At 36.3% G+C, this 26,850-nt stretch overlaps 4 protein-coding genes and 1 pseudogene across 4 annotated transcripts; 1 reads left to right on the top strand and 4 right to left on the bottom strand.

The window, feature by feature from the left end:
- Window positions 1–1,168: 1,168 nt before the first annotated feature.
- Window positions 1,169–3,700, bottom strand: LOC140829525 (uncharacterized). Its single transcript, XM_073192808.1, has 9 exons — window positions 3,466–3,700; window positions 3,250–3,359; window positions 3,014–3,132; window positions 2,833–2,930; window positions 2,426–2,513; window positions 2,189–2,326; window positions 2,000–2,108; window positions 1,694–1,821; window positions 1,169–1,565 (listed from the first exon to the last, which is right to left on the bottom strand). The coding sequence occupies exons 1-9, from the start codon at window positions 3,525–3,527 to the stop codon at window positions 1,521–1,523; spliced, it is 897 nt and encodes a 298-aa protein (XP_073048909.1). The 5' UTR covers window positions 3,528–3,700; the 3' UTR covers window positions 1,169–1,520.
- Window positions 3,701–4,898: 1,198 nt separating this feature from the next.
- LOC140829524 (histidine--tRNA ligase, cytoplasmic-like) lies at window positions 4,899–9,517 on the bottom strand. Its single transcript, XM_073192807.1, has 7 exons — window positions 8,120–9,517; window positions 7,479–7,658; window positions 6,936–7,193; window positions 6,589–6,723; window positions 6,137–6,418; window positions 5,746–5,886; window positions 4,899–5,546 (listed from the first exon to the last, which is right to left on the bottom strand). The coding sequence occupies exons 1-7, from the start codon at window positions 9,500–9,502 to the stop codon at window positions 5,238–5,240; spliced, it is 2,688 nt and encodes an 895-aa protein (XP_073048908.1). The 5' UTR covers window positions 9,503–9,517; the 3' UTR covers window positions 4,899–5,237.
- A 433-nt stretch (window positions 9,518–9,950) lies between these two features.
- On the bottom strand, window positions 9,951–16,126 carry LOC140829523 (ABC transporter B family member 26, chloroplastic). Its single transcript, XM_073192806.1, has 18 exons — window positions 15,515–16,126; window positions 15,023–15,150; window positions 14,852–14,894; window positions 14,094–14,138; window positions 13,851–13,973; window positions 13,679–13,782; window positions 13,396–13,450; window positions 13,230–13,300; window positions 13,043–13,145; window positions 12,664–12,874; window positions 12,412–12,485; window positions 11,704–11,760; window positions 11,460–11,534; window positions 11,262–11,336; window positions 10,904–11,185; window positions 10,768–10,832; window positions 10,554–10,614; window positions 9,951–10,474 (listed from the first exon to the last, which is right to left on the bottom strand). The coding sequence occupies exons 1-18, from the start codon at window positions 15,956–15,958 to the stop codon at window positions 10,394–10,396; spliced, it is 2,097 nt and encodes a 698-aa protein (XP_073048907.1). The 5' UTR covers window positions 15,959–16,126; the 3' UTR covers window positions 9,951–10,393.
- Window positions 16,127–18,039: 1,913 nt separating this feature from the next.
- On the top strand, window positions 18,040–20,227 carry LOC140829522 (uncharacterized; annotated as a pseudogene).
- Window positions 20,228–20,781: 554 nt separating this feature from the next.
- LOC140829521 (F-box protein At1g70590-like) lies at window positions 20,782–24,364 on the bottom strand. The gene is made up of 4 exons (XM_073192805.1): window positions 23,698–24,364; window positions 21,795–21,928; window positions 21,488–21,670; window positions 20,782–21,120 (listed from the first exon to the last, which is right to left on the bottom strand). The coding sequence occupies exons 1-4, from the start codon at window positions 24,296–24,298 to the stop codon at window positions 20,953–20,955; spliced, it is 1,086 nt and encodes a 361-aa protein (XP_073048906.1). The 5' UTR covers window positions 24,299–24,364; the 3' UTR covers window positions 20,782–20,952.
- Window positions 24,365–26,850: the final 2,486 nt, after the last annotated feature.

Genomic DNA, 26,850 nt, shown 5'->3' with positions numbered 1-26,850 from the left:
ATTTTTTTTAAGAAAAAAATAGGTTCATACATGAGATGCATAGATAATTTTAATTTTGATTTTCAATTTCCTTTAATTTTGAGTGATGCATTTTTTTTAACTTAACAGTATACTTATTTCTTTTTTTTTTTCTACAGAAAATGACGCAGACCATTGTTTTGTTCCGATATGATGGAAAAGAAAAAATAATTAGCGAGAAGAGCTTGGATGGTGCTCGGGGTTGAATGGTGGATATGAAACCATAAATTTTGATGACGCTGAAGTAACCATGTCAATGCTGAAAGATTGAGTATACATGAATTGTGGCTATACATCATAGGCCTTTACTTCATGTGAAATATTTCAGTAGAAAGTTCAAGTTATTTGTGACAATAATGTTGATAATGAATTTGGTTCACATGCTTATGATGATTCTGGTGGTTCTAAATTCCACATACACATCAATAACAATGGTCGTGGTGATTTTGTTGATTATGAATTCAGTTTACGTCAAGCTAATGATCGTGGTGGTAATATTTGTGACGATCTCGGTGATTATTCTAATGGTGAACTGTTAGGATTGGTTGATAGGTTGAAATGTGTTTAGAATGAGGGTTGAATAAACACTCACGATTTTAACGTCTTTTCGAATGAAGTGTCAGTTTGTGACAAACTGAAACTAGGAATCTTGTCTGTCAATGACAATCAGTTTAACTGATAACAGTTGCGGAAATGAAATAATTGAAAGATAGAATAAATAAATGAAGTAATAACACAAAAATTTATGGATGTTCGGAGATTTGAATAACTCCTACGTCGCCTCTTCCGTGAAATTTCACTTTTTGTGTGGTTAAGGGTGAGGAAGAAGGTTACATTTATAATGAGAATTTTCACAAGTCAAGCTAGGGAGGGGACACATGCATGCAACTATAAGAATTCATGCATGTAATTAATATAGTACAGATATAAAATTTAAAATAGATCACTCAATCTAATTAAAATTATTCTAAAATTAATTGGTTATGCATAACATTAGTATTTCACATAATTACCTTTTACTGCTTTATTACCGATTTGAACCAGATGGGTTTTGTTAATCAAGTTCCCAAGCTTGATATGAACACCTGGATTCTAAATCCAAGCCCGGTCCCACCAATTCAAACTAAAATCTGAACATGTACAGTGTTCATCGAGCTGAAAAGACAAATGAATTGGCAAATGTTCATGCACTAAAGTTTTTCTTTAACAGCATGGATTTACAAAATATATGATGACAAAACAACAGTCCCAAAATTTCCCCCTTTTCAAAAAAAGGCAGGTCTGATTAAATAAAGAGCTTTGCCTCTTGACCAATCAAAATGGTGAGCAATTAGTCAAGGAGAGGCCACTCAAATTCTAAATTCGTGAAATTAGCAATATCAGTTACTCTCCGGTAACTTTGCACTGTCTACGGAGCTGGCAAGCGATAGCTAATTCATCGGGCCTCAATCGCACAACAAATTGTATGACTATAATTGAACATGAACTGATATAAAAGACTTTCACAGTATCTCTCTTCGTCTTTCACTTGTATCTTCGTGCTCAACCTAGAACACAGAGTATAGTGTTGGAGGTAATTACTTATGGACGATGAATGCGATATACAAATCTGTAGTAAAAGGGGAATCAAGGGAGCAGTGGATAAGGAAATATAGATACCAGAATCATAACTTACCTCAACAAGTACTTTTGCTTTCTTCTTCAACTTGGCTCCATGTTCTTTATCCAGCTTTTGTGCAGAATCCTTTCTTCCTTTCTTACGTTCAACAACCAGGGTCTCTTCGATATCATCATCCATTTCATCTGCAACATTTAGATTCTCTAACTAACTAATAGCTTCGCAATTAAATATCTCCAAATCAAAGGCATTGATGCTTCACAAAAGAAATAAAATCAAGTATCCATTCGTTGGAATCTACCACTCTTAAAGCTCAACTAACACATGTTTTTAAGCCAAGAACAAAGCCACGAGAAATTTTACCAGCATCATCATCCATTTCAGCTTCTCTGAATTCGAACCCACCAAAATCTTCCATGTCCTCCTCCTCTTCAAGCTCCTCATATCCTTCAACATATTCTATCATAGGTTCCTGCACATACCAACAATAAAATATTGCTCAAATGGAGAACAAAATAATTACATGGATGAATCACTCCCCATTTTGCCTACCTCCTCTTCTTCATAGTCACTAACAGTATCTTTTACAACCTCTTTATCAAGGATTTCATTGTACTTGTCCACAGGATAATTATAGATGTCACCATAAACTCCTTTCTTCAGGCGTTCAAGTAATTCCTTTTCTATACTCTGCAAGGAGGTATTAGTTTTAGTTTCCTCAAGGCACACCACAACACAAAATTATGCGAAACATTCTGCAGGGAAGTAATATTGTATTGGAATACTGACTTTCTCTAATACTGCTGCCTTCTCAGCTTTTTCCTCTCTCCGAGCTTCTCTTTTCTTTTCCTTCCTAGGTGTTGTCATGATCTTCTCTCTGTACATAGTACATCACGTTAAAAGTATGTCGAAGATAAATGATAAATTATCATTGATCGAGGGACTGTAGACAGAATACTTGAACATACAATACCACTAAAAAAGGAAACTAGTGGAGTTCAATTTAACTTTGCTAAAGTGAAGGCTACCACCATTAAATTAAATAAATGCAAGTATCTAATGCCAGACAGGCAAACAGAAAGAATAAAACCAAACTTTTAAAAGTATCCAGTATCCACACAATTTGAGTAGAGAATCACTAAAGATCGCATCTTCCAATGCCTAAAATATCACATTAGGGCAAAGAAAGTGTGAACCTTGTTTTTAAGGTAAGTTTCCTCATGCGAATCCGCATTTGTGTCATCTTAGTTAATCTTTGCTTTGTTTTGTGCACAAGTAGCTTCGGCCAGTACATCTGTTAAATCATCAGCACTCGATGTTCAGAAAATGCGAGCAACATGACACAGATACAGCAAAATCAGTGAAATGATTCAATACCAGGTGCTTGTCAATTATTTCAAGTGCCTTCTCATAGTTTCTCGGCAATTTAACTCTTTCCCACAATTTATTGGGCATATGTGCCCTTTCTATAGTTTTCATATACAAATAAAAAACCCCTGCAAAATAAAAAAACCCAACATCCAGCAACGAAATGAACAATTGGAGCGGATCAAAATATAGGAACTCAAATTCAAAGCACTCAAGTTCTGTGATTAAATTGCACAAAAGCATACCTTCATGGTCGCGTATGGTGGCGTAGCGACTGTTAGCGAGAGGACAGGAGCTCCGATTGCAAATACCCGTCACATTATAAGGGTTTCGACAGAATATCCCAGTTTCGATTCTACACCAACGAAATCAACAGAGAGAAGAACCCTCACAGATCAAGACATAACCAAAAAAACTCAAACGACGGTTATAATTTAGGGTAAAAGCAGAAAAACGTTTACTTGGCCATGAAACTGCAATGCTTGTGCCTGATGACCTGCCATATGACCTCGTCGTGCTGCATTTTTCAAGCCTTGTAGTAAGTGGTACGAGAACGATAGCTCGTAGATGGTTATATTTCCACCAACTGGTTGATAATAATGCCCTGACTCAAGAACACCACTGGAAAGCTGAGGTTTAGCGATGGCCGAGGGAGTCTAGGGTTGGGTTTATATCCTATGAATGTAAAAATCCATTATCATCCGTCATCTATATGATATTAAATATTTTAGCCCTTTATTTATTTGGATTACCGCTTTACTCCTAAAACTTTCGGCGACTCATATAATTTTTTTTTTTTCATATAAAAAAAATTTGATTGGTTGAGGTTTGAAAATGTTTCTCTCCATTTCTCATATTTGCAAACGACTAAAGCATAGTTTGGTTCATGGAATAAGGGAATGATTGATAAAAATATCCCTTCTATTAGGTGTGACAATTTTTATTTAAGGATAAAATATATTTCAAATGACTTAATTACCCTCAATTTATAAATGATTTTTATAAATCTATGCTAGTTGGTAGAAATTAGAATCGAATAAATATTTTTATTTATTTTTATATATTATATAATATGATAATTATATAAATGAATTCGAGATAATTATATAAATAATTTTTATAAATCTTAACAAAATTATTAGTATCACCCGATTAACATTAAAAATTGATATTTGACTTGTCTCACAAAATCAAAGGCTCAATTATCATATTATATAATATATAAAATTAGATAAAAATAAATAAATCATGCAATCACTATCGATGTATGAACAAATAAAAAATATGAACTCAAGCAACAACTTTGAAATTATAAAATTTATTATGATAAGGTTAATTTTATCATTATAATCTAATATATAAATTTAATCAATCTTATTAAAATCATATCAAACATTAAATATAATATCCTACCTCTTATTTATCCTTAACTTATCCTTATATTATATATCACATTCTTATCCTTATAATTAATCTGTCACGATTTTCTGATTTCTAGTGCCACAAATCAAATGATCGTTCCCTTCTCCTGTTTGATTCAAATTCCGAACGAAAGGTAAAAACCTGGAGCCGAAAATACTTTTTACTTTATAACCCGCATTAAAAAAAGAAAAAAGAGTTTTAAGTAACTTGTACCACTGTGTCTGTGATTGATTAGTTAGCTTTAGGATGAAGCACTACTGCTCCCAAACTTCATGGGGCAAGTGTCTGGACTTACTGTTTTATTTGGAAGATGTTTATATCATTACTTACCAGCCACTGCTTCCAAATTATTTATAATCAAGAATTTAATTTTCCAGCACTTCCAACCCGGGAAGATAATCTCAGGAGGCCGTACATCCATCACGGAAAGTAACCTGGCGATCGATCGAGAGTGAAAAAATTTGTCCGAAAATAAATATAATGTGGTCTTCATCAAATCCTAATAAAGTCCTGGACAGGTCCTTGTGACCAAAAAATAAGCACAAAGATGAAGGATACACACAATTCCAGACCAATGTTATGCAGAAAAATATTCCGATTCAATTCGTTTTGGAAACGAATGACATGTCAACATTCACTGCAAGAGAAGCGTTGATTCTGCTATATGTGAAGTTAACGGATGATCTTCATAGCCGCCCCACTCGTAATCTCTCATTGAGAAGGAAAAAATACAAAAGAAAAAGAAAAATATCATGTGTATATATCTTAAATACCAAATGACAATCTGATCTTGGCAATTTGTGGTGGTGTTTTAAGGTGATATACTGTTCAGCCGTCTTTGAAGCTCCTCGACAAGGTTGCTTCTGGGAACTTCATGCTCAGTAGCAGCAGCTAAATCTTTCAGTTTTACGATTCCTTCATTCAATTCACGTTCTCCTACAATCACCATAAACGGTATCCTGGATTCTCGGGCACGGTCAATGTGCTTCATCACTCTCTTATTGATCATAACTTCAGCTTTCAGCTTGGCACCCCACAGTTCACTCACTAATTCCGCACCCAAGGATAAATCATCACCAAGAATGCTCACAAGGACCTGAGTTTCAGTTGCTCGGATTTCCTGACAAGGGATAGAATTCAATGTCCTTATAGTTTTTACAAATACCCCAAATTTACAAACCCAGATGGCACAAAATCATACTAGGGCAACACCTCAACGGAAAGTCGAGTAAATGAATTTGCAGCATGCTCGTATGGTGATAATAGAGGTGAAATATTTTAATGTAAGTTGAATTTGTGACAGAAATAACAGTTTATACCAGGTTTCTATCTTTTTGTAGCTGCTCCATTATCGTGAATACTCTTTCTATTCCTAAGCTGATTCCAACTGCAGGAACCTGCTTCGTCCCAAACATGCCAATGAGATTGTCATAACGTCCGCCAGCAGCAATTGAACCCACCTGCAGATAAATGCTTTAATACAGATATTTGGAAGGAATTAAATTAGGCTAATGCAATAACAATAAAGAAAATATAGATAAGAACGAGGAGCTTGTTAAGGCTAAAAAAAAAGCATCTCATTAAGTTGAATGGGTATTTTTGTATTCAAGGACAAGTATTTGCACTTTTTATAGATAAATATGCCAACAGGTATTTTAGATAAACATACCAAAGATGAAGAATAGTTTTACTACAGAATTTTGAAAATACCTGCGTAGCGCCTTTAAAAACAGCTTCAAATATGACTCCAGTATAGTAATCCAAACCTCTTGCAAGACTCAAATCAAAAACTATTTTTTTATTGGACTTGGACTTCTCCAAAGCTTTGAACAAAATCTCCAATTCATCCAAAGCAAGCTCAGCTTCCCTGTTTTTTAAAAACTCACTGCCTTCCTGTTTTAGCATGTTCAATAATTCCACCGGTGAGCCCCTGTGTTTAACAAAAGTTCCAATCTTCTCTGCAATCTCCTTAGTTAGCCCTTTTTCTTCAACCTACACAAGTGACATGAATGGGTGATCTGTCTCAGCAAGCATTCACTAGAGGACATGCTCTAAAATCCTCCAAACCAGTTATGGCAAAATCAGGACAATATAAAATAATGTTAACACCACTTAAAAGGAACTACGGAGACAATAAATGAGAACAAGATCCTGAAACTCACCATTTCTCTCTTTATCTGATCAAATGTCTGTTTGTCTAGCTTGTCAATACTTGAGCAAATAGTTCTAAATTTTGCTTGCGGCACCCCACAAATGGCCAACATTCCATCGAGCAACTTCCGGTGATTCAACTTAACCTGGAAAAGTTACAATTTTAAGTTAAGTTTAAACACTAAAAAAGTTCTTATGAAACTACTTAGAGATTTTTATGAAAAACAACTTTAAGATGATGAATGTCAGTGAACCGAGCACGAGCAAAGAACAACAAAAACAAATGACTTTCACCGGTTTTGATTTTATTTATGCCAGCTACTAGGGTAATTAATGTTGCTTTTATGATTTCAATTACCTCATAATCCCCAATATCTAGCTCATCTAGCAACTCTGTCAATATTTTTACGACCTCAAAGTCTGGCCCCATTTTCTCAAATTGACCCGCAATATCAAAGTCACACTGATAAAATTCACGGTATCGCCCCTTCGATGGATTGTCCCTTCGGTAGACCTTTGCAATTTGATATCTTTTGAATGATGTTATACCATTCATAGCAACAAATCGAGCGAATGGAACTGTCAGATCATAACGAAGTGAACAGAGTTCTCCACCCTGCCAACATAGGTATGAAACAAATTTAGATCTAAACAAACAAAAGAATAGAATACAAAGGATTCGGTGCATAGATTTCGCTAAATGTTATCATAATAACTATGCTCCAGGCAACGGTGCCATAGCATACATGTTTATACATGAATTTTGAATCATGAGTGGAGCATTTAGTTTGAAAAGACAACTAAAAAAAGCTAAAAAAAAAATGTTCTCATTATAAATGTGTGATAAAACTTGGTAGCACAATTTTGTTTGAAAAAGTCAGTGTGGAAACAAATGGCTTACCTGATCAGCTAAATCATATATCAACTTTGAGTCTTCACCGTACTTTCCCATAAGAGTCTCTCTCAATTCAAAGGCAGGCGTATCTAAGGCCATGGCACCGTGCCTCTTGAAAACCTCGACTATTATCGAGAATGCTCTCTCTCTGACAGCCATCTGCTCCTTTGCAAAATCACGAGTACCCTAAGTAACATCACAGTACAAAATTATTAAATTCATATCAAAACTTATCATTTCCTGATTCCTTACGACTACTTTTTGACATGTTTTGCACTAAAATTTCTAAAACTATGCAACAAATGCAGAACTCATGTCCAAACCATATATTTTCAATTTTACTCTAAAACAAAAATTCTTATAATATTACTTATTATATTCTCCAACAAATCTTTTATTTCACAATTATCCATTTATTAACACAGTTACGAATTAATTTTTACCAAATTCTATTTAAATCCCATTCCTTATTTATATAAAATAAACTACTTAAAATAATTATAATTATAATTATATTAAAATTAATTAAAATTATGTTATAAATATTACTTTCAAAAAAATTTAGAAAGAAAAACTGCCCCGACTCGACATTTAGCTGCGGAGGGCGCCAGCCACAGTTGTACTCAATACTATCTGCACCATTATACCTTCGGGAGCTTGGGAAGTCTTCGACTCTCATTGCTTTCCACGATTTCTCTGATCTTCTTCAAAAGATGATCATAACCAGAATCTACTGGGTCCATCGAGGAAAGGAAATTCTCAGAAAATTTATCCAAGTCAAAATTTGTTGCTTCGCCCAGAAGCCGGTCCTTGATGAACTGAATGAGAGCATTAGTTCCTTTCCCCAGTTGGACCTTCCTTTTCTTATCAAACTTCTTTTCTGTTTTGGAGCTATCTGCAGTCAGAGGCCCATTCAAACTTCCGATGTCGGATTGATTTTTCTCAACCAGCTCGCTTCCTTCAAGGGAAACAAATGCAACTACAGCCTCCCAAGAAACAACCTTCCTCACGGCATCTAGTAATTCATAAATTTTATGCACGAACAAAAGGGAATCCTTATTTCGAAGTGCGGCCTGTGAAGATTCACACAGTTCTTCCAAAAGCTCGATCCTTGGACATTTAGCATCCAACATATTAGACAAACGAGATGTCAGATCCTTATTCGACATCGAATTGGTAACGATGAGCTTTATTCGTTGACAACTTAAGTCCCCCAAGTTCCAGAGAGACAAAGCCAAAGACGACAATGCAGTGGCCATGGCCTTGGGTGAACCAACTCTAAAACCTGAGTTTAATTGAACTCTAGTTTTCGAGTGGAGCAACCTCAAAATCTCCCTAAAATTCCCATGGACCGAAGGAATCTCCGCCACAGCAGAGTCCACTGGCTTCTTTCCTGAATTAACGAGCTTGGAGCCGTTAAAAAAGACTTTAAAATCCGCAGCCACAGCAACATCGTCCTTGGCTGAAGAACCATCACCAGAATCGATCAAGTTAAAGGGCGAACCATCAGCTCCCAAAGCCTCGCATGAAATAGCAGCAACGGCGTCAGCAACAGTCGATACGCCGGAAGAGCAGTGGTCTATCAAAGCGGAAACGCCATCGATCGCCGCCATTGCGTAATCTACGACGCCCACTTCATTAAAAACGGCGCCTTCTAGGTTGTAATCGGAACTCCTGGCATCTTGTTCAATAATTTGGAGAAGCTGCGAAGAGGCGGATGCAGAGGAAGAGGAAAGTAGTACCTTGCTCAAAAGGAGAAGCAAGGAAGCCCTGAATTCCTCCAGGGAAAAGTAATTGGGAATTGAAAATGAAAGATTACTGGTGGAATTGGAAGTCACAGTAGGGCGTCTGGAAAGAGCAGAGGGATCGATGGTGATACGAGAAATGCCGTGTGCAACCTCAAACACGTCCGAGGATGTGAGTAACGAACCCTTCCCACCAAGTGTCACCAGCCGTCTCGCCGTCGCCGCCATTGCTGCTGCAGGTGGAGCGAGAAGACCAAATGAGGAGGTATGGTACACGAACTGCATTGGCCAGCCCAATTTGAAAACTAAACCCACTTCGTCAAATGGGCCTATCAATACCTTCGGGCCCCAATACTGAATTGGGTGTAACATCCTCAATCCACTTATTCTGTTCCACTTTAATATGGGTGTTTTCAATTATGCGACACAAACAAGGATGGTAATGAGCCGGATTTTGGTATTATTTTATTACAAGTTTTCATATACATTTATTATATCTGTCATACTCTCTTTCACCCGGATCTGATATCGAATTCTTTTCTCAACTTGACAGAGTTCCAGACTCGCTTCTCCGCCGATTGTAATAAAAAAAATAAAGTTGATATTGAAAGTTTGGAAGTAGTTGGTTTGTTCATACCTCAAATTATCACAATATACATTCCGATTTTTCAAACAATAACATTCTAAATTTTGTTAGATTTCTAATTCTTTTTTATTATCGCTTCTATTCTAATTCAAGATTAAAGTGATATTATTCATATTCCTAAAGATTACAATATAAATCTATAGTAACATCTGAAATGCCAAAAAATAATAACTGCACCATGTCAAGTGAAATATTGGCTATTAAACAAGAATGAATAATTGCCATTGCTTTTCTCTGTGAAAAGAGCGACATGTCATGAAGCCAACTCTATACTTCTCAATGGAAAGAATCCAAGAACCACCACGATGGACAAAGAAATCTCTTCACCGAGAAACATGTAGCCTCCATCCTCGTGTCAAAAAAAGCCGAGGAGCTTAACCGCTGTAGAATCCCAATTTAGACTACCGGGGTGACTCTAGATATGATTGAGAGTATTAATGGTCATTGTCTTCTGCTTATGTCATATGATTCAAACCTTGTAGGAGCGAACGCGTGTCTTTCTTTAAGTAAATATCTGCTGGCTATGCAGATCAAGCAACAGCATCTGCCTGCCTTCTGATTAATCGTGCATACAAGCCATCTCTTTGTAGAAGCTCCAAGTGGTTACCCATCTAAAATTGTGCTTGGAATCCATGAAAGAAGCAAGATGAACGAATCATGTATCATTTAAAATCAAGCACCGATACATACCTCGACAATTTTGCCACCATCCATCACTATTATTCTATCCGCGGCTTGGATTGTTGAAAGCCTGTGCAAGGAAGTCACCAACAAAAAAGTTTTCAGCTAGCTTACATAAATAATGGTAAACTCAAGTTGTTAGAAGAGTAATCATATAAAGCCATTCATATATCCCCACAATCTGATACAGGACAGCTCATTACACGGCCGTTAGACAACTAACCTATGAGCAATTATGACAACCGTTCTCTTGGTTTCTTGTCCACTTTGCACTGATCGGAGAATCCCCTATATACAACAACAAGTCAGTGAATAAGTGTGCAAACATTTTTTCTACTTCCTCACGGGCCCATTTTTACCTTAACATTGTGCTCGCTTTCAGCATCCAATGCACTAGTAGCTTCATCAAGAATCAAGATACTAGGATCTCTAAGAACGGCCCTAGCAATTGCAATTCGTTGCTTTTGTCCCCCACTGAGCAAATCATCATCGACGAGTGTTTGGTAACCATTAGGAAGAGACAAGATGAATTCGTGGGCGGAGGCTTGCTTAGCTGCCCATTCCACATCCTGCTGGCTAATACTTCGGGGACATCCATATCTTATATTTGAACTTACATCCATACGGAAGAGGCGAGGTTCCTACTTAGATGAAAAACAAACGATACGTTTTACAGTAACTTATATTTTGTTCAGGATAAAAGTTGCTCCAAAGTACCTGTCCCACGTATCCGATTCTTTCTCTCAGCCACTTAATGTTCAGTCCTTTCAGAGGGTAGCCATCAATCAGTATCTACACTTGAGACAAGAACTATTAATAAAACTTACAACCAACACAAACCGCCACAAAGTGAAATTGTCCGACACAAATATATTTCTTAACTTACATGAACAAAGGTCTACTTTCGAACAATACCTGACCCTTGGTAGGTTCATAAAGACGAAGTAGAAGGTTCACTATAGTGCTCTTTCCACTACCACTGAGGCCGACCTTGAAAAATTATCGTAGCGAAGAGGTAATTTCATGTCTCGAGGTCATTATATAAAAAATAATAAATCAAGGGATACAAAATCCACAAAATATCCAGAGAGTTTTCTAGTACTTTCACAACTTACAAAAAAGTTGTAACACTTCACAACTTTAAAAAAAGTACACTCACAATAGCAACTACTTCCCCAGGATGCAGCACTAGGTTGAAATCTTGCAGTACAGAAACCTGTTCTCTTGGGGAAAAAGATATAAATCATAACAAAGACAAAATTCAAGCTCCATTGAACAAAGAAGGGACATCACGATATTGCATTTTTCCATCGCAGTGTAAATTGAAAAAATATAGTGGTAGACAATTTTGTAATATTGAACTTGTAGTGGACAAATTTTCTCGGTACAATTAGCCAATTATAAACTATCAAGAATCAGCTTAGCTCCGAGGAATGGATGGACAGGCAGATACGTCAAAATCGAAAGCAACTTATACAACTCATAAAAATATTGCGGTGATGTTAGCTCTTATTGTTGTCGATAAATCTAAATATAGGCTTTTCTACTTTCTAAGAAATACACAAGCAGCTGAATAGTCTGAATTTTCTAGTATTTAAAACTGGAAGACGTGAATCATGGACTTATCGTATACCATAAAGTCGTTCCTACAGACAGGGGCAAAAGTCCCACCCCCCCAAATTAAATAAAAAATTGAAATTTTATGTCTTTTTCCTTAAATTGAGTTCTCTTCACCCCCTTGGCGCTGTATACCCTCGTCCTAAATCCATAGTCTGCTTCTGCCTATGCTCTATGTAGTATGCAAGAAAGAGAGCTTCATGGTATACAAGAAAACAAATTTTGACAATGTCAGATATGAAAATCTCACCGAGGTTCTTGATGGATAGTAAAAGGTCACATCACTAAATTCAACTTGTCCCTTCAACTTTTGCAACTTTGATCCTGGAACATGTTAAGATTGACTAACTGACTAAAGAAAAAGTAAATAAATATGAATATGAGGTTTTGAGTAAATTGTACAAAGTCATAACATAATCATTAACAAAAAAATTACTTTTTCCGGATATGCTGCATTAATAGACTACTTAAATATTCAGATTAAGTGTTGAGAAGTGCATGCCTTCTGCAGTAAACTGATCGCTAGGTGAAAGATCCATCAATTGAAAAACTTTTTCGCTTGCTCCTACGGACTGCATCAATGACGATAAATTGTCTCCAATCCACCATGTCGAATAGATTAGCCATTCACTGTACAATACGAACTTGGTAAGCTGCTCCGCCGTAATATGACCAGCAATAATAGACATTCCTCCTATCAGCACAGCAATAACCTATGAAATTCAACACTTCTAAGCAATAAGCATCAAACAGAACTACGCATCCATGAATTGAGACCATAAATATTTCCATTTTACATATTTACTAGGAGAGCACAATCCAGATATAAACTAAGCAAAAAAAGGAGGACAGCAAGGAGTTTTCTCATTAAATTACTTAACCTGTGTTGAGTGATACAGAGTGTTGAAGCTGAAATTCCAAACCCCATAAGCAGCACTTTGTCGTAAGCTAATGTCAGCTAGTTTCTCTAACCATTTTTTATATCTATACATCATGAAAAGTAGATACTTTTCACATCGCTGTAACGTCAAAATTAATATATCATCAAAAAGTTACAGTGGAAGTCACCTTCCAAATTCTAGTTTCTCTGTTCCGTAAACTCGAATGGTTCTCATTAAAGAAAATGTCTCTTGCGCAACCTACACGGGAACACATGGACAGTATATAATATGTGACAATTAGGCAACTAGGTGCAGTGCAGATGAACTATTAACTAAGATAATCTTGATTTTACTTCATTGGCAGAAGCCGTGAACTCTTGAATTAACTTAGCAGATTTCTTCTGATACCTGTAAGAGAAGATAATCATCAATGCAACTAAAGCTAAACTAAATCTAACAATATAAATAAATATGTGTAAACGGTGAAGTTAGAATAATCTAGGAGTGAGAATCAGTTTCATTTAAATACTATCATCAAAGATCTCTTCTGTTATTTGTTGTCATCAAATGCAATCAAAGATCACATATTTTCCTGAAGATCAGTGAGCACACGAAAAGTAGCCAACAAATTCTTACATGCCATATACAAGCATGATGCTCAAGAGTGAGGCACAAATGCCCAATACAAATAATCCAAGTGGCAGTGACAGAATCAACAGATAGATCAAAGCGCCGGTCCCCTATACAAAGAAAAATTGTTATCACTTGATACCCAATCTGGAGAATATATGTTATATAACAAACCAACCTGAAGTACATTCCGCAATATGAGATTTAGGTCATTTCCTATGACGCGAGAAACTTGTTGGCAGTCAGACCCAAGCCTACTCGTCAAACCACCTACTGTTTCTGAGTCAAAAAATGATGTATCCTACAAAGAATGTACATGGAATGAATAAATAGCACATATATTATTCACAAAACAATCAAGCTACGAGGATGCAGATGAAAAGACGGAATATTCCATAAACAAGTAGGTTAGCCCAACAACCTGAAGAAGAAGGGTGGAGTATACTCTTTCCCTCAGTCGCTTTACCTAACCATTGAGATCAAACCATATAGTTACCATACCATGAGTTAAAATAAGATAAATAAATATCATGATAATATATGTGCAAAAGATTTTGAACAAATTGGCTTTTGTGTATAAACTGGGAGGAGCCATGGTATGTGAAAATATTAGATGATAAACTCCACTGTCAACTTCTTCAACAAGAAATGAATGGATTTGCTCTCCTGCTATCAAGAAATACCACACCCTTTTATAAGAACTAATTATTTGTGAGCTATGGCACTGAAGCTCTCTCTTTGGCTAGTTTGGATAGAAAATTCAACAAGATCAGCCATTTAAAGAGCTTTTAGAAATAGTTTTAAGTTTAGTAATAGTAAAAAAAAGCTTTTCTTTCTTTTTCAAGGAAAGGCTCAAGCAGAAACTCAAAAGTCACATTTTCCATCTTCTGAAAAAGTGGTTTTAATTCGGCTTCTCCATTGAAACACAAATATTTTTTTAAGCAAAAAACTATTTTAATAAGAGTTACTCAATCCAAATGTACTCTTTGACTGACTTATCTATATCTTATTTATGTAAGTTCCTTCGAGAAAAGAAAATAACAACAGCAACTTGCTAGTAATATTTTATCTTTTCTTTGCAGAACGTGTGGCAGCCTCGCTGTTCTCTTGCTACATTCCAATGGATTCAAACGTCAAAAGATGATGTAGGTTAAAGAACATAATGGTCAGAGTACTCACTAGGATCATATTCGCAATGCCAAACATGCAACCACGTATGCCACTGTAAGTTTAAAATATTGAACAAGATCAGCAGTATATACAACCAAATGTGTAACGTGTACAGGTTTAAGGCCAGCAACCCAATATTGCATAATACAATAAGGGGGACACTGCAGTTTAGATGTCAACCTGCATACTCCTGCCATAATACATAGCATAACCAGTAGGCGCACATTCTGATGGAACAGAGCAGTTTTACTACTTTCAGCAGAAAAGATTGACGCAGTCAGGTAATGTGGAATGGATATCTCTGAAAGCTGAAGCATAAGAACGAGATTCAGGAAGGAAAGAATCCAGGACAAAACAAACAACACTTCATGCTTTACAATCAGTCAAAACAAACCAAATAAAGCTAAAACACTTCAAAACTTCTGAAAAGATAATTGCGTTTGAACTAGGAGGCAACCATCATATCATCAGCAAAACTAATCACTCTAACAGCTTTAATTTGGAGTCCCTAAACTTTTGAATATTCCTGACTGCTTGTAATTTTCTGAAAAAATACAATTTTGTCGACCTAAACAACATAACAAAGCATATTTTTTTAACATATGAATACAACTCGAGTCCATATCACAGTTCTTTAACACAACTAAGAATTTAATACTGAACGTCACATACAGCTGCAACAATGAGTGTGGCAAAAGCCGTATAAACAACCCATCGATCCTGGGCTATCAACTCCCACATTTTCTGAAGAGCCCGTAAAACTGTCACCGGTTTAGACGTAAGCCCAAGATCAATATCCTCACTAGAGAGCCTCCACCACTCTCCACCGGGAAAAATTTCTCTCACAAGTTTAATCCAATTCTTCAATTTATCGCTCAAAGCTACTTGTGCGTACTCTTCGGATGATTTACTGTCATCACTGCTAATAGGGTACCCATTTACTGAAGCTGATTTTACCCGGAAAATGCAATGGTAAGTTTTGTAAGAAGAAAACAACTGGAGTTGGGACTTTTCTTGGTTGACGTGGGCTCTTATAAATCGAACTTTTGAAGGGATTCTTCTTTGTCGGAGTGGAAACACGAGAAGGGGTTGAAGATTGCATATTGCGAGGGCCATCAGTGATAATTTTACTGGAAATTACAGGGGTTGCCCTTTCTCTATGCACCAGAAATGTAAGTTGTTTCTTGCGGGTGTGTTGTATCGATGAGGCACCACACAACGGATTGCGCGTCGTGTAGAAAGACGTCATGTTATTCACAGACCTCGAACGCTCGAAATTTGGATTTTGTGAGAAATGTTCCCACTATGATATTTCAATACTCATTTTGTCCTCCGTCGTTATTTTTTAGTTGGCACGAATGAAAGTATTTTGTGATTTAATTTTAGTCATCTATTATATCTAAAAGTAGTAGAGTTTTTTGTGACAAGTAATATTTCCATATAAAAATAATAATTTTTTTTATAAATAACTCAAATAAGAAGAATTATGTCTCGTAAAACTGAGACGTGAGCCAATCACACTTTGTGTTATAAAAAATGACATTCTACATTATATTGACAATATACTCTCCAAATTTTGGGTTTCAAAAAAAATTGTTGACCGAGTCTATTTTTAATTAATATCTCTCGAAGCTTCATCGACTATTTCCATGGTCATCTTTCTCTCATTTTTTTTTAATTTTATAATATTATCTATTAAAAAAGTAATTATTGAAAAGATTTATATGTATTATTAGATAAGTAAATGGGATGTGTATGGAGCGGGTATGGCTAAATCCAAAATCTGCCTCATGAAGAAAACTTTGACATATTATTCATCACACTCCGGTTAAATGTTCTTCGGACATGTCCCACCCCGAATATGAAACGTAGCCGGGTAGACCCGTGAACCAAATTTTTTAAAAACAAGAACATTAATCTTTCTTCTCACATGATTGAATTATGAAACAGACAAACCTCTAAATACAACACAATAGAAAACTAATTCATGTCTTCGGCCACATTTAATAATAATAAACAAAGTATTTTTAAGACATAATAAATTGCATAAAAAAAAAGAGTTACTAGCTCACCAAAAAAAATCTTGACATCCCCAAAAATAAGTCATAACATTATTTAAACAGATCAATATAAAATCAGCGAATAGACAATTTTTCGGACATATTCTCCGAGATAATAATAATATATATAAAAAGAGATAAAGTACATTGAGAAAAGAGTGAGTCTCATATTAGATCGTCTCACGGATCTTAATCTGTGAGACAGGTCAACTCTACTCATATTCACAATAAAAAGTAATACTTTTATCATAAAAAATACTTTTTCATGGATGACCCAAATAAGAGATCCGTCTCACAAATACGACCCGTAAGACCGTCTCACACAAGTTTTTGTCTTGAAAAAAATAAAACTATAATTTATAACTGTAAAATGATGTAGAGTGGGTCTCATGTGAGACCATCTCATGGATCATAATCTGTGAGACGGATCAACCCTACTCATATTCACAATAAAAAGTAATACTCTTAGTATAAAAAGTAATTTTTTTTATCGGTGACCCAAATAAGAGATCCGTCTCACAAATACGACTCGTGAGACCGTCTTACACAAGTTTTTGTCAAAGATGTAATTTAAAGAGAAAAAAGTATAGTAACAAAATTAAAATTAATGTACAATAACAAAATAAAACTGTGATTATTTATCTTTCATTTCACTCCACAATCATCTTCACGAGCATCTCAATGTCTCCAAAGGCTTCGGATGACCAACTATTCTATCATTATTGCTAAAAACAGATTCAAATACAACAGTTGACATAAAAATAACTAAGACCGTTATGATTGAGGTGAGCTAGTAAAAAATGAAAATTATTAAAACTAAAACTCATTTATATACACATATATAGGGCGGGTCTATAGGTATTATATGACTCATGACCCGCTCTATACCCGGATGAGTCTGAAAAATTGAACTCGAGACCTACTGTATGACTCATTTAGTATGTCCAAACTCGTCCCATACAGGTGCGGGTCCATTGCGGGTTTTACTGGCGCGGGTCTATTACGAGTACGAGGAAAACTCGGACCTATTAACATCTCAGTGTATTCTCGAAATATTATTTGATTTTAATAATAATTCTGTTCTAAAACAATTTATTATTTTTCGACTTAATAATGTCTAATGAGACAGAGGTAAGAAGTCGGAAACAACAGTCTACTATCCAGTCTTCCCAACACGTCAACCACATAGATTCCTTGATCCAACCGAAAATTCCAGTTCAAAATTCCTCTAAAATCCGCCTGCTTACTTTCTTCATTCATCCACAATGGCGGCTGCAATAACCCCTCCAAAACTACAACCCCAAGATAACCACAAAGCAATCGAGCATCAAGAAAAGCGAATCGAAGATGTCTTGTCGTTCCCGATCCTTCTATCCGATAAGATTCACGAATCAGTGAAGGAAGCAAAGTTCTTCAAATTCGAGTGCTCCGAGGTTGGAAAACAAGTCGAACGTCTCTGCCAGATGCTCCGCTCTGCCGCCCGTCTCGCCACCTCCAACGCCGCCGGAAGCACCTTCTATGACCGACCCCTCCGGCGCATCGCAGATGACGTGTCCAAGAATCTTGAAAAATCAAGAACCCTAGTCAACAAATGCCGGAGGCGGAATATCCTCCGCCGCGTCATGACAATAGTCTCCGCCGCTGATTTTCGGAAGTTGCTCAATCTTCTGGACTCATCTGTTGCTGATATGAGGTGGGTTTTAAGCATAGTGGACGGAGGTATTGTTCTTACATTGCCTCCCGTTGCTAGTAACGATCCTATACTTTCTTGGGTTTGGTCATTTATTTCCGCGTTGTATGTGGGACAATTGCAAGATAAAATCGAAGCTGCCAATGAATTAGCTTCTTTAGCTAGGGATAATGATAGAAATAAACAGATGATAGTTGATGAAAGGGGAGTTCTGCCTTTACTAAAGCTCTTAAAAGATAGCTCCTCAGAAGAAGGCCAAATTGCAGCAGCCACCGCACTTTATCATCTAGCTGATAATGCTGATAGGGTCCAAGTTATAGCCAGTGAGTTAGGAACTCTCGCAATTGTTCAAGTTTTAAGCGAGTCACCAATGAGGGTTCAAACAAGGGTGGCAAAGTTAGTGGCGAGAATGGCTGAAAACTCCCTTCTTGTTCGGGAAGGTTTCGCTGAGGAGAACGTGATTAGGCCGCTTGTGACGATTTTAGCATTTGATTTATTTGTTGATGATTCTAAGCTCAAATTTGGGAAACAAAGTATTCATTCTATCGTTCAGATTAACCAAGAATTTGAAAAGAAGAATATATACAAGCCAGGGATTGGGATCATCGCCTTTGCATAATCATTACTCGGTTAGAGGTAATCATCAGAAGGAGAGGGAGAATGAGAAGCCAGAGGTGAAACTTATGCTTAAAATTAGTTGTGCAGAGGCATTATGGATGTTGGCAAGGGGGAGCGTGTTAAATAGTCGGAGGATCTCAGAGACTAAAGGGTTGCTTTGTTTGGCTAAGCTTGTTGAGACGGAAGAGGGGGAGCTGTTGAGCAATTGCTTGATGACAATAATGGAGATAACTGCTGCGGCTGAATCTAATGCAGACCTCAGAAGATCGACTTTCAAAACAAATTCTCCAGCTGCTAAGGCAGTTGTGGACCAGCTTCTAAAGGTGATTAATAATGCTGATCAGCCAACGTTGCAATTTGCAGCTATACGGGCTATAGGTTACTTGGCTCGAACATTTCCAGCCAGGGAGACAAGGGTCATTGGTCCCTTAGTCATACAACTTAGCCACAAGAATCAGGATGTGGCTACAGAAGCCGTTATTTCACTTGTGAAGTTTGTGTCTTCCGAGAATTTTCTTTGTGTAGAACATTCTAAGACAATTATCGAATTTAGAGGCGTTCCTCCTCTAATGAGATTGTTGAGGGGAGATGGAAGGACACGGTTGCATGGTCTAATTCTTCTCTGTTATCTTGCGATTCATGCTGGAAAGAGTGAAGATTTGGATAGGTCGGGGGTACTTAATGTTTTGGAGGGGGTGGACCGAGTATTTGTTGTTCATCATCCTGAATTGAGAGAACTGATACCCCAGGCAATATACCATCTAAGTGTGTTTCACCAGTCCCACTCTGGTGTGCTTAATACAAGGCAGTTTTAGGTCACGTTTATTGAAGTTTTTGTTAATAGGAAAGGGATTGCATAAAGAGCTATTGTTTAATTATGCTGAAGTTGTCAGGGGAGTGATGCACTATCGCGTTTGAGCCCTATTCTTTGGGATTTTTAATTCCATTGCTTGATAATTTGCAGCAGAAATCACACATTTATCAGTTTCTCCCCTGTTTCTAGTAACTTTTGTGAAATGGTTTTTTGGATTATTTATGCAATTATGGCACACACTAAATCTGATATATAGCTAATAAACAGAGTAATATGCAATCGTTCTAGTTTTCTATCAAAAAATAATAATAATATGCAATCGTTCATTTTAATCAAGCACATGATTTAAACTAATGAAACAAAGCTGCTTCTAATGAAACACAGCTGCTTTCTTGATTTAAAACTCATGAATATGTAACCTAGGTTCCAATGCTCATCAATTTACTCGAACTCCAGATATAAAATTAATTTTTATAAAGTTTTATTTGAACTCTTATTACATAAAAAAATTTTGTGAAAAAATTATTACATAAGATTCTGAGGTCTACCTGAGAGAATAACTTGAAATTTCAAACTTTTAAAGCTGGAGCAACTTGGTACATACGAAAGTTGAATTCGAGCATAATATAATGATGGATCGAGTTTGAGTCGATCAGATATGCAAGCTCGAATTCACTGCTCGAGAACAATTAAACATTAAGCACTCTCTACTCTTGAGAATTACCACAAGATACAAATAATTCTCTACCTTTTACCATATAAGCCAATTTGATACATGACCAACTTTATAGCCACAATCAGTAAAAAAGGATCAAGTTTCGTACAATTCACATTACACAGGGTATTCTCAGTAGAAGCAACTCAGTATATACATAATGAAGAGCTATCCTAGGTACGAAATATGCAAGTAAAAGTGTCAAACAAAGATTCAGGAAGTGGAAGGCAAAGCACGCCAATTGTCAGCAAGAAACATTGCTCTATTGAATGACGATGAAGAAAGTTGCTGAAGTATAACGTTTTTCACAGGAGCTGCAGCCCTCTCGCCAGACCTCGTTGCCAGCTCTAGGTACACCACAGCCTTCAGCATCTCCCCTTCCTGTGCAAGTAGTAATGCAATCTCAATGAATTAAATAAACCGATATACGTGCGTGTGTGTGTGTGTGTGTGTGGGGGGGGGGGGGGGGGGGTATCATGCTGCTACCAAGTGATGGCACAACGAGAGAGAATGAAACGAGGTCTTTTATTTATTTATTTATTTATTACAACGGAGGTGGGGTCTTTTGCTTTTACGTGGAATCGAACCCAAGCCTCTTCCTATCGGGAAAGATTTATGATACTACACCACATGGAGTGTTGGCGAAATGCAGTCTATTATTTAGAAAGAATAAAGATTTTATTCCAATAAAGTAGAGGGCATCACGAAATACTTTCATAAATGATTATAGAGGACGTTGGCTACGTACAGAAAAGAGACCCAGTCCATGCTCGAACTGAGCTTTGCTATGGCCACGATCAGCGGCCCTCTTCATCCATTTTCTTGCTAACCTATGGGATTGTGCTAAACCTTCACCCAGTGAGTAGCAAAGAGATGTATTATACATAGCACGTACATATCCCCCTTCAGCAGCTCTCAGATACCAACGGGCCTGTCAAAATTTAATAATCCATAAAGAAAAGAATTGGAGGAATCAATGTAAGAAAACGAGATCCAGTGGCCAAAAAATATACAGAGATAAGGAAAGAAAGAGGTAAAGATGGGCTAAATGATACCGCTGCTTGGAGACTTTGTTTAACCCCTCGACCTTGATGTAAGGAAAGTGCCAGTTGGTATTGAGCCCGAACATGGCCAGCGATGGAAGCCCTGTGTAACCATTCAATCGCCTCTTTCGTGTTTGGAGGATTAGCTGCATTATACACAATCTTCAAAACATGATGAAAAAATCAAGTCCATCGGATCTCTGATAGTGAAACCAGTTAAATACATCTATAACTGGACTACCATATTGTATTTTTGAAGCCTTGTTAAGAAGAAAAATGGCTATTATCAATACAAATTGGTGATGTTTTAATCCAAATGGAATGAGGAATGTTAGTCATCTCCGGTTTCCCATTTCACTGAAAGTAGAAAATTGATGACGCTCACTGGTAAAATTAGTACTAGTACTTCCTGGCAGAGAGAGCTGATATAATTTTATTTTTTCATTCAAGCATATATTTAGGAGTACAAAAAACATAGTAATTCGGAACATCGGCTACCAGCTTAAAAGATTTGGACCACCGCTATCTTTTACTCCCCAATCTAAAATATTCTTCAAAATGGCTAGGGTCAATATTGCATTCCTATAATCAAACAAGACAATACTGAAAGTGGAACCACTAACATAGCAGTTTATTTTCATGGTCAATATCACTAAATGCCGTTTTGTGACTATAAAATTTTGCATTTGGAAAAAAAACAAAGAAAACACTACTTGCAAGATAAACCATATTTTACTGACTGAAAATAAAAGGCAACAAAAAAGATTTCTAGCATATCGATGATAACCGGATGCTACTTTTATTTTTTCATTCAAGCATGGAAACAATACATATATAGGAGTGCAAAAAACAGAGCAATTTGGAACATCGGCTACCAGCTTAAAAGATTTGAACTACTGCTATCTTTTACTCCCCGGTCTAAAATATTGCTTCTTCAAAACAGCTAGGGTCAATATTGCATCCCTATAATCAAACAAGACAACACTGAAAGTGGAATCAGTAACATTGCACATTATTTTCATGGTTAATATCACTAAATGCGGCTTCAAGACTATGAAATTTAACATTTGAAAGAAAAAAAGAAAACACCACTCGCAAGATCAATCATATTTTACTGACTGAGAATAAAAGGCAACAAAAAAGATTTCTAGCATAAAGATGATATTCGGATGCTAACATAGACCTGCCTACACACTAAGTCCAAAACACCGCCACAAATGCATACTAAAATTTTATTCCTAGTCAACCGTCCATTTTAAAATACTCAAAATCGTGATCACAAGCCATACATTGGCATCAAAGGAAGACACGGCAAGTATGAAAGCCATAATAATCTTGAATTCTTTTACGACTCATCAAACAATAGTTTCAATACATGAACAAGAAGGAAGGAAAAAAGATTTCAGATCCTTCTACAAGCAAGGGAAATTCTTCTTTAGTTTTGTATTTAAAGAAAGGAAAAGGCAATCCCTTCCCTTGCCATTGATACATACCACCAAAACTACCACAGGGAGGTAAAGTGTTGCGTCTTAACAATTCAATACTCCTAAACTTCATATTTTCAACTCCTCATATTTGAAAGGCAGAAAATTGCTGGTAAAGAGGGAGGCAAGTCCATTTGGTTCTTCCCTTTTTCATCCATTTTCTTCCAAGGAAACACAGGTAAAGGCATAGCCTCCTTCAATCCACTTTTTGACCCCTCCAACCAAAATACCCTAAATACCCTGTCACATTTCTTAATGAAGCATGAATTTCTGGCTAGATGATAAAGAACATCAACCAAATTCCCAATTCAGAATGCAAATTGAGCCCACGAGGCACGTAATAAATTTCAATAATTTTTTAACAAAAACAAAATGATATCAAATTCAACCCTCAAGCACAAAAAAGAAGAAGAAGAAATTAAACAAAGTACCTTGCAAATACGAAAGAGCCAAATTACACTGTCCAGCTGGATCCCCAAGCTCGGCTGCTCTTCTATACCAAGAAATGCCCTCCTCCCTTCTCCCCAATTCCCAATAAATCAACCCCGCATCAACCATAGCAAGCGTGGAGCCACGCGCCGCACCTTTCAAGAAAGAATCCAAAGCCTTGCTCAAATTTGCCTTCATCCCCCCACGTCCATGCTTGAACCTCTTCCCCCATTTCAAGAATACCATCGCCTCGCGCAAGGGCTTAAGCGCGTCCCTCCACGCTCTGCAAACAAGGGAAGCAGCCCTCAAGTCCGGAAAAGTGAATGACGCCGTAATTCTCGCGAGAACATCATAAGGGAGCTCGGAAAAATCGGGGCTTTTGAACAAGGAAGATGGCGGGTTCGGTTTGGAAGTGAAGTATGAGAGGTAGATTTTGTAGGACTTGGTGAAATTTGATGAAGTTTGAGGTTTTCTTATGAAAGGGAGAGCTATGACGTGAGGGCTGTCTGATTTGCATGGCCATGTCTTCTGCTTCATGAGGATGAGTAGCGGCGGCTGAGTTTCGGGGCAGCGGACGTCGGTGGAGTGAGAGGGCAGGGGCATGGGAGTCACGTAAATTGAAACGTCAGACAAAGGCCTTGGCCTCGTGTGAAAGAAAGAAAGATAGAAAGAAAGAAAGCACGTTGAAGTGGGTTAATGAGATCTGAGCCAAGCGTCATTTCATTTTTACTGGTAAAATTTTATCACATATATAATTTTTTAAAAAAATAAGTTATATATATATATGACAAATCTGACATAAAAATAATGTCCACATAAATAAAATGAAATAAACCCATTGAAATATAAGATTTGTTTTTTCGAAAAAGGCTTGCATTTTATAAACTATACGAGGATTTATGTAATTTATGGAAGATCAATTATATTATCACTCTAATTCAATAATAATACTATCAAAACACGATCACCTACTAATAAAAATATATAATTATTCCAATGTAGATTTTATATAGCCAAACACAAATATAGGTAAATATGATTGTACTTAAATAATGGTAATAGGTTTGGGGAAATAAACGATGTTAAAAAGTCCAATTCGTGTACAAATATTTCATTTAGATGAAGACAAAAACACATTTGTAAAAGATAAATTTGGCCACTTGTATTATATTTTCTTTTGAGTTAAAAATAGAGCTACACGTTCAACTAAAGATTGAAAAAAATTTGCCGAAGTTGACCTGGGCCTTGTTGTTGACTATTTTCTCACTCAGATCTCATAATATAATTGGCCTTGTTCTCCTTTTGTTAAAAGATTTTCCAGAGGATTGATCACTCTCAAGTAACCAACACATGGGCTTGTGGTCTTTTCCCATTGTTTGGCAAAAGCCCAAACAATCAATCTTTCAGGTACTGTTTACAAAGTCAAGTTTCACCAGTAACACGGTTTTTAAAAGCAACAAATTAATTTATAAGAAGTTACGAAAGAAGTTAATATATAGTTTACTTCATTAATTTATAAGAAGTTACGAAAGAAGTTAATATATAGTTTACTTCATTTAATTTATAAGAAGTTTATAATTTACAACAAATTGATCTGTCTGTCACAGGTCTCTCTCTGGTAAAATGATTTTAAAATATATCCAGATTAAATTTTGTAATTTTAATTCGAAAAGAGTAGAAGGGAAACAAATTTAAAAAAACAAATAGTCCTTTCACTTCATTATCATGACATAAAATAAAAATATCTCAATATAAAAAAAGTATTAATTTTGTAAAAAAAAATCCAACCTCTTGAAATTGACAGCAACAAGCCTCCGACTCCATCTCCGAGACTAATAGCTGGCATATAATAAACAATAAATATGAGTATCGATGTAAGTAGACCTCTACCTAATCCTTTACCATATAATATAATAAAATATAAAAATTGTCACTTACCAAACTCTCCTTCGGCAAAGGTCAAAAACAAATCTCTAACTACTGTTTTTCAAGGTCAAACCTTACGACCCTCGATCATAAACACATATAAGACCTTTATTAAATTGTAACAGGAACCAAAATTTCGTGATGGGGACAAGATTTAAATTTCTTTAAACAATATTTATATGTTATTAAAAAAATTTTGCTGTCCTCCGTAGTTAACTACTAGGGGAGTGAATGGAAAAGAAAGTAAGAGAAATGATGATTTTTTTTTTTAGTGAAAGCAAATAAATTTTATTTATTTGAGAACAATTTTTTTGCTAGTGCTTCTTTCCATTTTTGTAAGGAAATAATCAGAAAAAAATATTCTTTTCCTCCCATTTCCAAACGAAACCAGTCTTATATTATTACTTATTGATTTTTGCTCTATGTTCATTTTCTAAAAATATAAAGAGAGAAAACTTGGCCTCGAGTGACCATGAAATCTTGCGTGTACTTTTTACCGATCGAGCACGGCCACTTGTTGACTATTTAGGTATATATACACAAAATATTAATATAAAATATTTTTCAATAAGAAAGGACGTGTGGGCCATTACATCAACACCTACCATATTTACCAACACGGTTTTAAATAGATGCCCCCATTAGTTATATTTATTAAATAAAATATGTACGTACCTCTTTATCTACTTGTTCTATCTACACTACTTAAATAAGATCTGGTGAAGTTCCAGTTTGAGTTGCAAGCCAAAAATGGAGAGCAAAGGTCTAATTCTGGTTCTGATTCTGTCTCAAATTCTAAGCATTGATGGTCTTCCTCTTTCAAGCTCCTCTTTTGTATCATCAGGTATGTATATATATATATATACATATATATTTTTAGAGTGAGTTCTTTTTTTACTGGCAAATTTCTATTGGTTTGTTTTTCAAATTAGAATCCTGAACCGCACTTTTTTTTTCTTTTTATTGAGAATGTGAACCGCAGTTCTAATAAAATTAATAAGCTTCATGTTTATGTTTAATATTTTATTTTACTTTTTTAGAACTTGCATATATATTGATGTTTAGGTGAAAAAGGACAGCATTCATTTTGGCACCTCAATCGCCATGGCGGGAGCAGAAAGCTTATCGGGGTAGTCGCATGGGTATACCGCAGACAAGGGCTGCCGCCACCTCCGCCGCCTAGGGTCAGGGGCCCAACTCATTACTTTGTGGCGGAGCCGCCGCCATAT

The sequence above is a fragment of the Primulina eburnea genome, chromosome 4, assembly GCF_022965805.1.
Source record: "Primulina eburnea isolate SZY01 chromosome 4, ASM2296580v1, whole genome shotgun sequence".
NCBI classification, from domain to species: Eukaryota; Viridiplantae; Streptophyta; class Magnoliopsida; order Lamiales; family Gesneriaceae; genus Primulina; species Primulina eburnea.
This window is presented reverse-complemented; position numbering and strand designations above follow the sequence as displayed.

What these genes read in the sequence shown, in the direction of transcription:
- LOC140829525 (XM_073192808.1), bottom strand. Translation starts at nt 3,527, where the DNA reads ATGCAGCACGACGAGGTCATATGGCAGGTCATCAGGCACAAGCATTGC. An exon ending in CATTGCAGTTTCATGGCCAA is followed by an intron (nt 3,360 to 3,465) that starts GTAAACGTTTTT and finishes TCGTTGGTGTAG; the next exon opens with AATCGAAACTGGGATATTCT. An exon ending in TGAAATGGATGATGATGCTG is followed by an intron (nt 1,822 to 1,999) that starts GTAAAATTTCTC and finishes TAAATGTTGCAG; the next exon opens with ATGAAATGGATGATGATATC.
- LOC140829524 (XM_073192807.1), bottom strand. Translation starts at nt 9,502, where the DNA reads ATGCAGTTCGTGTACCATACCTCCTCATTTGGTCTTCTCGCTCCACCT. An exon ending in TAGATATTGGGGATTATGAG is followed by an intron (nt 6,724 to 6,935) that starts GTAATTGAAATC and finishes TAACTTTTCCAG; the next exon opens with GTTAAGTTGAATCACCGGAA. An exon ending in ATCAGATAAAGAGAGAAATG is followed by an intron (nt 6,419 to 6,588) that starts GTGAGTTTCAGG and finishes TCACTTGTGTAG; the next exon opens with GTTGAAGAAAAAGGGCTAAC.
- LOC140829523 (XM_073192806.1), bottom strand. Translation starts at nt 15,958, where the DNA reads ATGGCCCTCGCAATATGCAATCTTCAACCCCTTCTCGTGTTTCCACTC. An exon ending in ACTCCACCCTTCTTCTTCAG is followed by an intron (nt 13,974 to 14,093) that starts GTTGTTGGGCTA and finishes CATTCTTTGTAG; the next exon opens with GATACATCATTTTTTGACTC. An exon ending in CTCTGTATCACTCAACACAG is followed by an intron (nt 12,875 to 13,042) that starts GTTAAGTAATTT and finishes TGAATTTCATAG; the next exon opens with GTTATTGCTGTGCTGATAGG.
- LOC140829521 (XM_073192805.1), bottom strand. Translation starts at nt 24,298, where the DNA reads ATGCCCCTGCCCTCTCACTCCACCGACGTCCGCTGCCCCGAAACTCAG. An exon ending in AACAAAGTCTCCAAGCAGCG is followed by an intron (nt 21,671 to 21,794) that starts GTATCATTTAGC and finishes AAATTTTGACAG; the next exon opens with GCCCGTTGGTATCTGAGAGC. An exon ending in ATGGACTGGGTCTCTTTTCT is followed by an intron (nt 21,121 to 21,487) that starts GTACGTAGCCAA and finishes CTACTTGCACAG; the next exon opens with GAAGGGGAGATGCTGAAGGC.